The 15731-nt window shown below is 38.4% G+C and overlaps 1 protein-coding gene across 1 annotated transcript in view; it reads left to right on the plus strand.

Moving 5' to 3' along the window:
- Positions 1-14891, plus strand: part of LINGO2 (leucine rich repeat and Ig domain containing 2) — a gene marked incomplete at both ends in the record, with an annotated part of 166046 nt that extends 151155 nt beyond the window's left edge. The window contains one exon of the mRNA XM_082784324.1: positions 13035-14891. Coding sequence (XP_082640450.1) covers positions 13035-14891 — 1857 coding nt within the window. The remainder of the gene's footprint in view (positions 1-13034) is intronic.
- Positions 14892-15731: the final 840 nt, after the last annotated feature.

Genomic DNA, 15731 nt, shown 5'->3' on the forward strand with positions numbered 1-15731 from the left:
TGGTTTTGATTTCCTTTAAATTTATACCTCAGTTCTGTGCACCTGCAACTATATGCAATATGAAAACAGAGTCATTGTTCTTTACCCTTTCAAAAAAAAAAAAAAAAAAAAAAAAAAAAGACTGTGTGAATAGTCTGAATTTTGCACATCACCTGGTCTTTTTATTTCCTACAGCAGAAAAATTAGAAAGAGAGATTGTCTTGAGAGTCCACCAGGTGTTTATATCTGACTCTTATTCCCATACCAGCTGCTTCAGCATGAAAATAAGGAGTGGTCATTGCTACATTTTTTTTCCTCCCTTGCTTTCATTTAAGAAGCTAGTGAAATCACTGAGACAGATTACCAGAATGTTTTTGATATAGTTGGAAGCAGACTCAGGAAATCAATAGGAAAACCAGAAGGCTTTGAAAAAAATCATCATATGGAAGATAGGGAGTTGTTCTTGTATTTCTGTCATACATAATAACAAGGATTATTGCTTTACAGAGGATTTTCTGCACTATGAATTGTGTAAAAGATGTTGAATTAAAATCTGGCCACACAATAAAAAAAATGGATGCAACTGTGAGAAACAGGCTGAGTATAATGTCTTGAATAATCTTGTTGTGTGAGTCCCTAAACACCACCAACAATTATGGATCTACAGAGTTTCGTGAGGACTCCAAGTTCAGACACAGCGAAAATATTCTTCTGAGGCTTATGGATCCTCCTTTACAAAGTACATGACAACAGTTAGAGGTCAGGAATGCAAATATGGCATATGTAATAGTATGGACCACCTCTTAAGATATACTATACTGATGTACTTTGTTGGAGGGAGGGGTGTGTCATGAAAAATACTACCTCAGATACCCATTTCACAGTAATTTCTTATGAGTGAAATTGTGTTCTTTCATGTTTTATTGTCTTTGTCAGTTAGTCATCCCACCTGCCAGCTCCTGACCAGTTTCATACCATACAGAAAGTTAACTATTGGTATTTCCAGTGAGATTTGTGGCAATATGCACCAAAGTTTTTTTATACCATTGATCAATGGAATTCAGCCTGTTTGAATCATGGATATCTCCATCTTACTGTGTGTTTGAAGAATAAAATCATATCTGAGTACCTTTTGCAACCTCACTGAGATTGATTTAGATCATCTGAAAGCAGTTTCACAAAGATAATGTAAGTATCTAAAGCTACCCAAAAACACCTTTAAATACACCTAGATGTATTTATCTGACCAGACCTCTCAGTCAAGCCAGGCATAAGACAGTTTGAGTTTGAATCCCCATGCCAGGCTTACTGAGTTACTTGTTAGTGCCCTTGAATGAGTGATACAATTACAATAATAAGTAGCCCAACTTGGGGAATTGGATGAAAAGAAAATTTCATTTACTACTGATTATATCCATGCATGTACACATTTAAATAAATGTTGTTTCTTATGATCATTCTTGAATTCTAGATCATTCTAGTGATGTTTGTCATTGGATGGGTAAAAAATATTAAGACTGTGTTGAATTTTCCAAATCAAATGAATTGTAACTTACTGACAAGGAATTTGGAGGAAGTCATGTCACATATTTCAGAGCCATGGGAAACTGCCAGCATCTATTGCTTCACAGATGTCCTTTCACCTTAAGACTCAGAGATTATAAACTTCGCTTCAAGGCACAAGTGAAATGAATGCCTCTATTCGTGTGCCTCAATCATTACACAGATTTTGCATTTCTGGTAGTATCTGCTCAGAAATGACACACACATGCAAGGTATCTTTCACTGGAGGAGATGCAGAAAGGTCTCCAGTGCACAGCCTCAGTGGTGTCCTTCTTGTTCATGTACCCACTTTGTCTGCAACTCCCACCCCACTTCAGTAACCAGTGACAAGAAATACTGAAAATATGTAATGCTTTTGAGAGTGAACCAATTGCCATCAGTCAGTTCTCTTTTTCTCAGTTTGTCAGGCAACTGTTTGATGTATGTTACATTTTAGTTAGATACTAACTGAAAGACTGAAATATTATGTACAGACTTCAGCAAGAAGTACATCGATGCTTACAGTCAGCTCTTGAATAAGTGAATTTCAGTTGATGGCAGGGGTGCTGCCTTCAGTCTTAAGATCCCAAATGGTAGTCTCATTGGAGTTTCTCACAATTGTCTTTGATATTAATGATTTTTTAATTAGGAATAAGACTGAGACATCATTATGGATAGATGTATCCATGCAGACTCAAGCATTCATGGTTTTTTGTTTAGTTTTGTTTTTTAATTAGACCATATGAAATTGTTCCAGCAAGAGAAAACTGTTTTAGCATTAATTTTATTTAGGATGAGGACAAGTGTGTTATTCTGGGAGAGTATTATTATAGACGCTATAAACAGCCCTCTCCTTTAAAGACTTTAAAGCAAACGTGCATTTTTTGTGTGTGCTAGTGTGCATGAATGTTATGTTTTTAATGAATACTACTGTTGCAGTAACTGTCTTAAATTTGTTTAAGCAACTGTGGTTAAAAAAATAAAAAATAAGAATAAAAGAGAGAGAGAGAAAAAAGAAAACAGTTGTTCAACAGAAACTATGATACCTCTGCAACAAGCCGGGCTCAAGTCAAAAGACCTGATTATGACTCTGACCTAAGTGAAAAAATCTGAGTACAAAATTTCAGCAATTTTGTGTCTTCAACATTCTCTCAGTTTCATCTCTTCTGCTGACAATTTTATTTTGCTCTCCAGTTTATACGTTTTGATCAACTCTATTTGGAGCAGTAGCTTCGTACAGCTTTCCCTGGGCTATCTGCCCTACCTGAGCCAGTAAGTAGCTACAATTGGGTCTATCACACAACTTGTTCCTGCAGAGACTGTCGGCATTGGCCAGTGAGCTGAAATACATCCCTTCTGTCCTTTGTTCCAGTCCTTGAGTGCTGGCCACAATTTTCTGCTGTAATAGTCACACTGAATCCAACAACATTGTATCAGCAGAGATCTGGCTTGCACTTTGGGGACTTCCAACAAGGACTAAGAAATGTGTTTATTCTCTTGTGAGTATTTTTAATGTACCAAACATAATACTGTAGCTGCTGTATTGTCTCTCCAGACTCTCTAACTACTCCTGCAGTCTACAAACAGAATCTGATGGCTCAGGAGCTTCCTTCCACGCTGTGCTTTGAAGGCCTTGCGTATGACAGTATGAAGACAGTCCCCAGGGAATACGCTCTGTGTATCGACTAATAGGGTTTCTGTGCAAGACACAAACAGAACAGCTGCCAACACGCTTATCCAGGTGGAAAAAAATGCACAGCTGATGCATTTCATTTTTCCTTGTATTAACCAGATAAACTCTAGTGCAATTATGTGTGTATTACAGCTTCACTAAGTGAATCTTGTCTCCCCACTACACGTGCAGTACCCACATTTGAATTTTTTGTCTTAGCAGAAAAGAAAATATATTGGTTTTTATCTCTTCAGATTTCTTCTTCAATTTTTAGCCAGTTTCAAATAGTTGGAGCTGTAAAATTTAAACTGCATACCGCCACCTAAAACCTTAAACAGACAGAGATCAGTATTACCCTCATAAAACCTATTTGCTTTTTGAGGTGTACTTGGCTAAAAAGATTCTTAAAACTACTGGGCCTTAAATATTTGGAGCCATTTGGCTAAACAGACTTTGAGTTCTGAAATGAACAGCAACAACAACTGTAGTACTAATTGATTGATCTTTTAGCTTTCCTGGGCATGCTTTGTTTTCAAATGCTTTAGCCTCTTCACATGACACAATTAGTCACCAGGCTCTGCTGCCAGCAGAAAGCTGCAGGGAACCAAGTCAAGTGAATGAAACTGTTTGAGACCCTGCTTGGTGACTGCAATCACAACATTGACTTCACCAGACCTCTACCCTGTGGAGGACCATACAGTTTTGGTCTCCCTTTTGCCCTGTTCAGTATTTACATACAGCTGCATGCAAAATACTTGTCACCTGCCATCATTGTACAGATGGCACTTTAATCTGTTTGCCTCTCCTAACAGCCAGTAAGGTCACAATCACATACCTCTCTTGTAATGTGTGGATAAAGTCATCACAACAACACAGATCTTTGGGTGTTAAACCTAACAAAAAAATGAAATGATGTTAATGGGCAGCTTGAAAAATACATTGATATAGCATTCTCACATTGCAAAAGGTGCATACAAAACTTCACCAGAACATTTCGTTTCTTCTGGCAGCCACAGAGATCTTTGGGCTTTGAAGTGCAGGTATTTGAAGGAAACATCCATTTGTAACAGGTGACATCAACATCCTTTTTTATGATGTCCTAGATCCTACTAGAGATGCTTGTGGCTCCATAAATGGATTACTGAAGCAGGATTCAATTATACTTGAATGTACTTGCCCTAGAAACACTGCAGCTGGCACACATTTAAAGCAGGATTTCTCTTATCTTTTCAGTGGCTTTCCATCACCAAAATTTTCACTTGTGGAAGCTCAGATACAGCTGGATGTCAGAATTAACATTTCTGAAGGAATTCCATCTTTTCTCAATAGAAGAGATCCCATCTAGGCAACAGGGACGTCAGCCTTATTGCCGTGTCATGAGCTTTACTGCCATACAGCTCTAAAAGAAAGCTTAGTTCTTTCAAGATGAAGAAAGATAGCCTTTTAACGTAGAACTGCTGTCAACAAAAGCTTCCCTTCCTTCTCTTTAGTCAATGCAGTTACTCTTCCTACTGACTTGTTTTGAGTTAATTTATTTAGACTGCATTAATTAGTATAGATATGAAAAGCAAGCATAGGACTTAGCACTTTCTCATTCTCTTGTTCAGTGTCCTACTTACAGCAGCAGAGCTTTCTTAAGTTCACCAGCCTGGATATATTGTGAAACACAGCAAGGTCCCTTCTGAAATGATAAACTTTATCTTGCAAGAGATTTTTACTATTGTGACTGCTGAGTTCCCAAAAAGCAACAGCTGTGGCTCTTACCTTCTTGTCATTTTGTCTCCCCTTCCATACTGTCATAAATCTGCCTTTCTTCCCCCATGATAAGTCATTCTCAGTAAATGAATCATTAATATTTTCCACGAATCATCAATGAAATACAGCTTGATGGATTTTTGCTTAGTATCACTCTGGGTTAAAGCAGCTTAATAAAAATGTGAACTCTTTTAATATAATATCTATCATTGTGAAGTCACCAGTCACACAGCAGACTACCATATACCGACACTTAACGCAAAGTCCAGGTATGTTAGGTTTCGCTGCATCAGTTGGGTGCTCTTTCACTATTAATTGGCTTCAACAAAATATAAGCTATTGAGGATCTCTGTCTCTCTGAGAGAGTCTGTGTCTTTCCCTATAATTGCATTATCACATTTAGGTGTATCAACACATCTGTAGTCATGGTAACTGCGCTATTCTTGTCTTTGCCATTGAATTATTATCTCTTATTGACATCACTTTTCACCAGTAGAATAGGGATAAAAGTTACCAGAGATGAGTGGACAACTTGGCAGAAGTAATCTGAAGAACTTGGCCATTCAAAATCTTGTTTCTGAGTTAGGAGGAATAGATGATGGAAAAGATGTGCGATTCAGAGCAATTCATGTTTTTTTCAACCAAGATTTTTTTTTTCCAAAAAACATTTAATGCAAATATTTGTGATCCTTACAAGCTATTTAATTGTGTGAATAGAATAGTATTGTTACCTTTCCCTGAAGGTTGACTTGCATCATTAACCTATGCAAAAAAAAAAAAAAAAAAAAATCTGAATTTTACTTTTTTACAGCTCTTCACATAATTGTTCATATAATACCTTTCATAAATCTTTTGACCTTCAACCTACCAATGGTGTCTGAGGGAATATCTTCTGTCTATTCCTGCAAATATCTCCACTTTCTTTTCCTGATATTTATGCATAAAGTGTCTCCTATGAGATAATCCTTATTATATTTTCCTTCAAATTTCTTCTCAAGATTCACTTTCTTTGTGACAAATGCAAGAAATTGGTTTATCAGTCTTAAAAACATGGAATTAGAAACAGAAGGTATACATACATATGGCTTCATTTCTTTGCTTAATTTCAGAAAGCCTGGAATTGTAAGGCAACTTGATGTATTGGGTTTACATGGCAAAGGCCTGGTAGCAGGGGGGCTGCAGTGGTGACCTCTGTGAGCAGAGGTCACCCAGCAGCTGCTTCATGTCACATCATGTATTTTTTGTTTGCTTTTAGTTTCTTACTGCTCTAGTCTGCTAGTGATAGGTAATAAATTCTATTAATCTACTTTTGCTGAGTTTGTTTTGCTTGTTATGGTAATTGGTGGGTGATATCCCTGTCCTTATCTCAACCCTTGAGCCCTCTCCATCACATTTTCTACCTTTTTCCTTTGAGAAGGAGTGTGAGAGAGTGGTTGTGATGGAGTTCAGCTGCCCACTAGGTTAGAATTAATGCACTTGCACAAACAAATGAATTTTGAATCAAGTGATTTTCTTACTTTCTGTTGTTTGGCACAGTTATTTCTTTTACTTTGATTCAAACAATAATCTAAGCATTTGGAGTAAAAACTCTGCCCACTTGTCTAGCTTTGTAAAACATGGTAAAAAGACTTTAATCAGTCTTACAAAAATACTTCTGGATAAGCACTTCAAAAATTTTATTTTTATTGTATTTTTTGATATATATTTTTTTCCATTTCTGTATACCGTCTTTTATAATGGAATAGTGTCCTGGATCTGGGTCCTGAAAATATAACCAGAAAGCAAGTACCAATTCTCCTGAAAACAAATGCAACATGACTGTCCTCTGAGTTGGTCTTAGTCCAAGAAGCTTTTCCTGAAAAGTTAGTGGTGGAGAATGATTGCAGGACTGTAGAATAATTGAAACAAGTCTTTGTTTCAAATTCAAGTGAATCAGCAGCCTTCTTTGGTTTTGTTTTCTTGTTGTTCACAGTTCTTTCCAATCTATTAATTATTGGAATGCAAATAACAGCTACTTCATGCTTGCATTTTATTTAAAAGCTGATATGTTTCAGAGATCAATGAAGGGACGGAGAGCAGAATCTCTGCAGAAGTAAGAAAGGTTTGATTGAAGAGGCAAGGAAAATTATATGCCGTACTTGCATTGTTTCTGAAATGCTCCATTGTAAAGAAAAAAACATCCTTTGAAGAGCATATAAGAAGGCTTGACATGGCCTGTAATAGAGCTTGAGATCCAAACACAAAGCTTAGGTGTTTTCCTGGCACAAGACTTGGTGAGGCAAACCCTTTGCTACACATTCAGTCTTACATTGGGAGACCCTGTGAGAGTAATGTCAAAATTGCAGGAAATGCCACAGTCAGGATTTCAGTCCTCCCTGTAGCATTGTCTCTTTCTATAAGAACATGCCTAGCATTTTAATGGTTTTCTTCCACTGTCCCTTGAACCATCTTGGTTCATTTCTGCCATCCTCCCAGCCTTTTCTCACTTGTCCCCAGTACAACTTCCTACCATCGCCTCCTTGCTGCAGTCCAGCAGCAAGGACTCATCCCCCTTTCTCTCCACACTTACCTGGAAAGCTCTTGTCCAGCATCACAGGAGAGAACAGGAAAGCTAGATCAGCTGGTCTTATGAAATAATCATTTATGATGGCTGCTACAAGTTAAGGTTGTGAGGAAAAAAAAAAAAAAAAAAAAACACCTTCCTAAACCACACTGAACTGGGTGAAAGTTTGCAGGACACAGCTAAAATCTTCAGCAGCAGCTTTAGCTGCTCACATTCAGTAACTGTCTACTGAACACACACAAGCAAAGGTGTCTTGTTGCAAAGGTTTGAGCGAAGGTTTTGTTGGCTTATTGCTTGCTGAAGCATTGCAGATGGTGACATGAATGGCAAAGACAAGACCTTTCATACTCCTCAGGATCTGTTACATGCTCTGAAACACAGGAATGCTAAAATTCAGCAACAAGATAGGAAATAAACAATCTTATACAAGAAGAACAATTTACTGTCTCTGAACAAAGGCTCATAAAAAATCTGTCTTGATGCCTTATGACTTGAGCAATGGGCAGGACATGATTTAAAATTCTTTAAAATAGGGACTTTGCTTGCTTCTCTGGATTAGCTGTTAAGAGCTTAGGTGTGTGAGTACAAGTCAGACACCTGCTATGCAAAACTTCATCTTAGGAAGTTTGTTTAATACAGTTATATTTTCAAAAAGAGAACCATAGAAGAGAAAGTACAAAATGACCATAACGTCAGGCAGAATCATCAACTTTGATATGGTCCAGTGGATTTTTTAACTGTCAGAAAGACTGAGAGATTGGGAGGGAAAAAGGGATATCAAAAAGTGAAAGCATCAGATGTGAGACCAATGACAGAAACGAATCTGGATCTCACATCTTCTACCTAAAGCCTGGTCATCCACAGTACCATAGTATCAGATGGGATAAGGAATAGAGCCTGGTCAGATGCACTGAAGCTTTTAGCTCTAAAAGCTTGAAAATGAGACTGAGGGAGAGGCAGAAATAATACAAAATATAGCACGTTTTCATGGCTTGTCACATTCCTGTCTTTGTTGTTCAGATTTGTACAGCAATCTGAAGGATCAACAGTTTGCTTTTTATTTATATTTTGGTATACTTCAATTCAAAAGCTATGGGGTACTGATACAGACACATTTTTGTATAGCATTTATGAGTAGGTTCAAAGCTGAAGAATTCTGTGCAAAATGATTTGCATTTCAAAGCAGTAGGGATTGCAATTTGGGGTGAGCTCACACAGAGCTATTAACTAATAACTTCTATGAGCTTTGTGAATTGCATAGCTAAACTTTGATTGAGGTCTTGTGTTGAAAAAGAGTACCAGCCAACAATAACTTGACTCTTGACATGGGACTTAAGAAACAGAAGCAGAGAAAGGCAAAAAAGGGCAGAGTTATTTTTTAACTTTCAGGGAATCATATAATCATTAAGGTTGGAAAAGACCTCCAAGATCATCCTGTCCTACTACCAACGTCACACACTAAACCATGTCCCTAAGCAACACGTCCAACCTTTCCTTGAACACCCTCAGGGATGGTGATGCCACCAACTCCCAGGGCAACCCGTTCCAATGCCTGACTGCTCTTTCTGAGAAGAAATTTATCCTAATTTCTAACTTTAATTAATTAAAAGTTAACATTCGTATTCAAGCATATAAATCCTGCTGGTTCCTAATTTTTTATTATTTTATTAGTATTTTTGTGCTAACAGGTTATCATCTTAGAGAAGTACTCCATAGTGCAAGGCATAGTGTAATTACAGTGCAAAAATATGATTATTTTAGCTTACTTGTAGATATGTATGTATATTGGTATATATGTACTTTACTTTCTTGTATGCAGCACAATGAATGAAAGTTTTACGAAAGATGCAAAGGATAGTGAAGTAAACCTTCAGGTCTTTAGAGCCTAGACTGGCAAAGGATAAAGTATGTACGTGCAGGTTGTTTAAGCAGGAATGAAAAATACCATATTGATCAATGACACATATTTCAGTACTGTGTCAGTAAAGCTGGCAATTAATTAGCATCCCACAAGTCTAAAGTAATGTGGGTTATCATTAAAAGTATTGTGAGCTGAAAAAATAATAATAATAAAAAATCATCTTGCAGTGAAAAGGATTATTTAATGGCCCCATTCTGATTAGATTTTTAAACAGCAGCATTGCTGTTTAATGGATGTATAATAGTAAGCAATGGTGATCACACTGACACAAAAATATACACTAGGGATGAAGATGTATGCTTTCAAGACGTACTCACACTGATGGCCCAAGAGAGGTTCTGTTACTGATATTAACAGACATGTCCTGAAAGTTACACTTTACATTCATTAAATTCAGACTGGATCATATACAGTTCACTGTAAGTTTCTCCCACCATTCACCTTGTTTTTCAAATAGTCAGAAACTTTGAAGTTGCCCATACTTCCTGTGCTAGACCTTTTTACCGTTTGTTTGTTATCTGTATAAGCATCTGAGCTAAGGTTATATATTTTCTATAATGAAGAAAAAGTAATTACTGCAAAAAGAAGTTCAAAGTTCAGTATGTAGTCACAGATATGATTAGCAGGAAGTGTGGTAGTATCATCTGTGTCAATGAAAATTGAAATAATCCATTTAATTTACGTTTTCTTCTAACCTCTATTTGTTGCTATAAATTACCTTTGTTCTCCTGTCTTGTAACTAAGTATAACTTAATGTTTTTCCTTATTTATGTGTAATTTACTCCAGCTTAAATCTCAGTTCTGAATCTTCCTTTCCTGCAAATGCATGCACACACATGCATACACCATTACAGCTAAATGCATATCCATCTCTATCTCTGTGCATACGTTCTTGCAGAGGATAACTATTAATGTTTGACACACTTTATTAACACTACCTTTCTTTATTTCAGCAACGGTCAAAAAATTCTTTTATCATCTTTTATACCATCTACCTACTTCACACTCCTCAGAAGTTTTAGTTACCTGGTGGCTTGGATAGCTGCAAGAGCATTTCATATTTTTGCCATCTAGAATGAACACTCCAGGGGTGCTTGTATTCCACTGAAGCTGTTTACTTTGTGCTTCATGTATTAGGGGAATAAGATAGGAAATGAATTCCCTGCTTGCAGAAGTATTGGTATGAAAGTGCTAACCTCACAGACTGAGCTCTGAAGGTAGTGATCAGAGCACCCAAAAGCCTCTTTGATCTGAATTCATTGCAAACACCTAACTCACAGACCCCTATAGATTTCCAGTTTTAACTTTGTGCCTAATGAAGTGAAGTTTATCTCTGAAAAGCTTTATCACAGCTGGACATAACTAGCAATAGTTACTTGCAAGAGTACAACGTAAGGGGGTAACTAAATGAATCTCAGCAGTTTGTCCTTCTAGGACAAAGCTGAAATGTGCTTTTATAAGTAGTATAATACAGAATAGTCTTCATCCAGGTCTCCAGACTACACCGCAAAAACAGCATGCAATTTGCCTCTCTGCATAAAAAATGTCAGTGGAAAGAAGCCATGTCAGTCAAGAGGAAGATTCTTCCACAGAGTTAAGAAAGGAGCGTTATGTGCATCATTTATTTGCAGTTAGTCAAACATAACTTACATGCAGCTCCAAGAGAATTTATTGTTCACCCATTTAAGATTTTAATAGTCAAAGCACAACAGCTATTTATTACTGAGTTACAAAAATGCTGATGTTTACAATTCGGACCATGGGGTTTCTGTTGAGGATTGTTAACGATACATCAATACATCATTACCAATCCCTACCCATCTGATTGTCCACGATCTGAGAAGGACAACCCTCCATGATCAGGAGAGGATTACTTGATGAGTTACCACACCCTAAGGTCTTTGCCAGGGAAGTATAGTGTTGTTGCAGCACAGTTAGTGGTGGCTGTTTCTTCTTCCACTTTCTGAGGTACATTTAATATTATTCGTACATGTTTCAAACACCTTATTTGCTAACATAACTGTCTGGTCGGATCATAAATTTACTTCTACTATGCTGAAATCTACGAATCGTTCTCTGTGTATGGGGAGCATTTCTTCTAGGATCTAATCTACATGATTGCACACAGCTGAGCAAAATTTGACTGAAATTTAAGCACTAGTCAGATTGTCAAGACTCAAAGCCGCAGGTCAGGCAATGAATTGGGTAATTTTGTCAGTATGCGTAAGTCCAGCTGGACAACAGTCATCTGTCCAGATCTGAGAGGAAGTTACAGGCAGAAGTTATGTAAACAATTTTACAGATACAACTAAAACCAAGCACAAATTAACCAATCCAGTTAAGGCTTTACAACGCCGAAGGCACCTTGCAATGTTTGTCAATGTTACAAAGCCAGGTTCTCAGTCCTACTACTTGGCCATATCAAGTTGAGTGGGCAACAAGGCTGAGGCATTTCCTTGCTTGCAGTACACCTTATCCTGCAAGTGTATCATACAAGCCTTCCTTTGAGTACCTACACTGTGTTGGTGTTGTTTTTTTTTCTTCTTCTTCTTTTGAAATAGGCTATTGAGTGTCTTTGTTTAGTAGCTATCCTTAAAAAGTCTCTTACCTTTGGTGACTAAACCTGTAAAGTATAGCATTTCATGAAGGCTAGTTAATTTAATAGGGGCCGTTTTGTCTTGTACTATCCTCAGTTTTAACATGAAGGCAGAAAAAAAATAAAAATCTCTTACTTTGGAAGTGTGACTTCCAAACAACCTGTTGTGCTTCTTAGGACAATGTGCTGCTTAAACACTACCGGTTCATCTCACCTTGTTTTTCTTTCCAAAGCTAATTTACATGTCTTGCAAGTACATAGACGTATTCTATAGTACATATTCTATAAATCCTTTTCAGGTGTTTGGTTCTAAAAATCATGTAAAATTTCTCTGTGTTGTAAAAGCAAAGAATCAATTTGTTCTTAATACAAATTCTAATCAGAGGTGCAGTGGTTCTTTCTCATCTGAGCCATTGTGTATGTGTATATGTGAACAAGATCCATCTATTTATAACTGCATGCAATAAATGTTAAAAGGAATCTTTTCATTGTCAAGGAGCTCTTTTTCTTGAAGATAATACATTATTAAGGTTTGCCGTAAAACACTGATGTGAACAGGAAAGGCAAAAGCCTAGACTGATATCACCTCATGGAGGCCTGGTGCTGTAAACACATCAGTAGTGTGATTAGCCCTATTTACAGAGTGCATGGTGTTTATCTCTGCATTAGTTATAGCAGGCTTGTGGAGACCCACTGAGAGTGAGAAGAAAAAAAAAAAAAAGAAAAAAGAAAAAGAACTAACATCTTTTACTGTTTTCAGTGGGAAAAGCTGTTTTGTCTCCTCTGATGTCTGGTTGGAAAATGTTAGATAAACAGGTCCTTTGACAAGCCCAATGTTAGTGAAGGAAAATTTGCTTTTTGTTGCTGTTGCTGTTCACAATAGGCTTTCTTATTTTATTTCAAATTAAAACACATGTGCCTGCTTTGAAATGGCACTTAAAATTTGTCAGAGTTCTCCTTTTGCTGCAGACTTAACACGTTCCCTTTCCCATCCTCACCCCTACAGGCCCGTGACAGAGGGTTAGACCAAACCGGTGGAGTCATGCTTCACTCAGCTGTATCTTGCTGGCAGCCGTTCCTAGGTCTGGCTGTGCTGCTAGTCTTCATGGGCCCCACCATAGGCTGCCCAGCCCGCTGTGAATGCTCGGCCCAGAACAAGTCCGTCAGCTGTCACCGGAGGCGCCTGATGGCCATTCCAGAGGGCATTCCCATCGAGACCAAAATCTTGGACCTCAGCAAGAACCGACTGAAGAGCGTCAACCCTGAGGAGTTCACGTCATACCCCTTGCTGGAGGAGATTGACCTCAGCGACAATATAGTTGCCAATGTGGAGCCTGGAGCCTTCAACAATCTCTTCAACTTGCGCTCCCTGAGGCTGAAAGGAAACCGTCTGAAGCTGGTTCCCCTTGGGGTGTTCACTGGGTTGTCAAACTTAACAAAACTTGATATAAGTGAAAACAAGATTGTCATTTTGCTGGACTACATGTTCCAAGATCTACATAACCTAAAGTCCCTGGAGGTTGGGGACAATGATTTGGTCTATATATCACACAGGGCTTTCAGTGGACTGCTTAGCCTGGAGCAGCTCACCCTGGAGAGATGCAACCTCACAGCTGTACCAACAGAAGCTCTTTCCCACCTCCACAACCTCATCAGTCTGCATCTGAAACAGCTCAACATCAACACTTTGCCTGCTTATGCCTTCAAAAGATTGTTTCGCCTGAAAGACCTGGAGATAGACTCCTGGCCCCTCCTGGACATGCTGCCTGCCAACAGCCTATATGGTCTCAACCTTACTTCTCTCTCCATCACCAACACCAACCTGTCTGCAGTACCTTACTCTGCTTTTAAACATCTGGTTTACCTGACACATCTAAACCTCTCCTACAACCCTATCAGCACCATTGAAGCAGGCATGCTCTCCGATTTGGTACGCCTGCAGGAGCTCCACATGGTGGGGGCCCAGTTACGTACCATTGAACCACATGCTTTCCAAGGGCTCCGATTCTTACGTGTGCTTAATGTGTCCCAAAACCTGCTAGAAACCCTAGAAGAGAATGTATTTCATTCCCCCAGAGCCCTTGAGATCCTCTGCATTAACAACAATCCTCTGGCCTGTGATTGCCGTCTCCTTTGGATTTTACAAAGGCAACCCACTTTGCAGTTTGGAGGCCAAACACCGATGTGTGCTGGCCCAGACAGTGTCAAGGAGAGGTCATTCAAGGACTTTCACAGCACAGCTCTCTCCTTTTACTTCACCTGTAAGAAGCCCAAGATACAAGACAAGAAGCTGCAGTACCTGGTAGTGGAGGAAGGGCAGACAGTGCAGCTGATGTGCAATGCTGATGGGGATCCGCAACCCACCATATCATGGGTTACCCCACGTCGGAGGCTGATCACAACTAAATCAAATGGAAGAGCCACTGTTCTGGGAGACGGCACACTGGAAATTCGATTTGCTCAAGACCAGGACACTGGAATATATGTTTGTATTGCAAGTAATGCAGCTGGGAACGATACCTATTCGGCCTCCCTTACGGTGAAGGGGTTTACTTCAGACCGTTTCCTTTATGCCAACAGGACCCCTATGTATATGACAGACTCCAACGACACCAGTTCCAATGGAACTAATGCGAACACTTTCTCTCTGGACCTTAAGACAATATTGGTGTCCACAGCTATGGGCTGCTTCACATTCCTCGGAGTGGTTTTATTTTGTTTCCTACTTCTTTTTGTGTGGAGCAGAGGGAAAGGCAAACACAAAACCAGCATTGACCTTGAATATGTCCCTCGCAAAAACAATGGTGCTGTAGTTGAAGGGGAGGTTGCTGGACCACGAAGGTTCAACATGAAAATGATTTGATGGTGTTCTGCTAGCAGTGCTTTTTCTGTGGCATTATAACCAATTAAACCAGCCTGGCATGTGGAATTGCTGGGCAGAAGCAGCTTAATGCAGCTGTCACTGTATCAAAAGGTTACGTGGAAATGGAAAGACTATTTGTGGTTGTATAGCAGAGCCTCCAGACCTTGAGGCAGATATGTCAGGGCCTTTCATAGAACTGGTAAATTGTACTAACTGTTTGCATTGCAAATATTGGCATTCTGGGGATATCAGCAATGAACCGTTGGCTCATGCTCATGGACAATTGTTCAACATTTTCTACCACTACAAAAAGAAAAAGAAAAAGGAAAAAAAAAAAAAAAGCCTACAGTGTAGGATTTACATACTTAAAGAAAAAGACACATTTGTCTAAAGCATACTCTACAGTGAAATTTGTATCTATAGATCTCATTTGGTAAAGAGCCTTGCATCATACCTTCTAGTTGGTTCAACACCACAAAAATTGATAGTTTTTTTTTGTGTATGTTTTTTTGTTTGTTTTTTTTTGTTGTTGTTGTTTTTTTTTTTTTAATATACATCTATACTGTGTACATTTTAAAGCAATACAAATGAGAGGTTGTGCTTTTAGATATCCACCAATACTGACCCAAGTGTGATGTCACCCTCCTTTTAACAACCATCTAACCCAAATTAGACTCTTGTAGTTACCAATTAGAAAAAACATAAAATATTTTTCTCCTCATGTAGAAGGCCAGAGATGAATAGTTGAGAGCAAAAATACTCAGCTCTGTTGATCTTCTCTTCATATAAATATAAGGCATGTGCCTAGTTTTGATACAGAGTGGAATATTTTTTATATCT

This window comes from Aythya marila (assembly GCF_965140915.1).
Source record: "Aythya marila genome assembly, chromosome: Z".
Lineage (NCBI taxonomy): Eukaryota > Metazoa > Chordata > Aves > Anseriformes > Anatidae > Aythya > Aythya marila.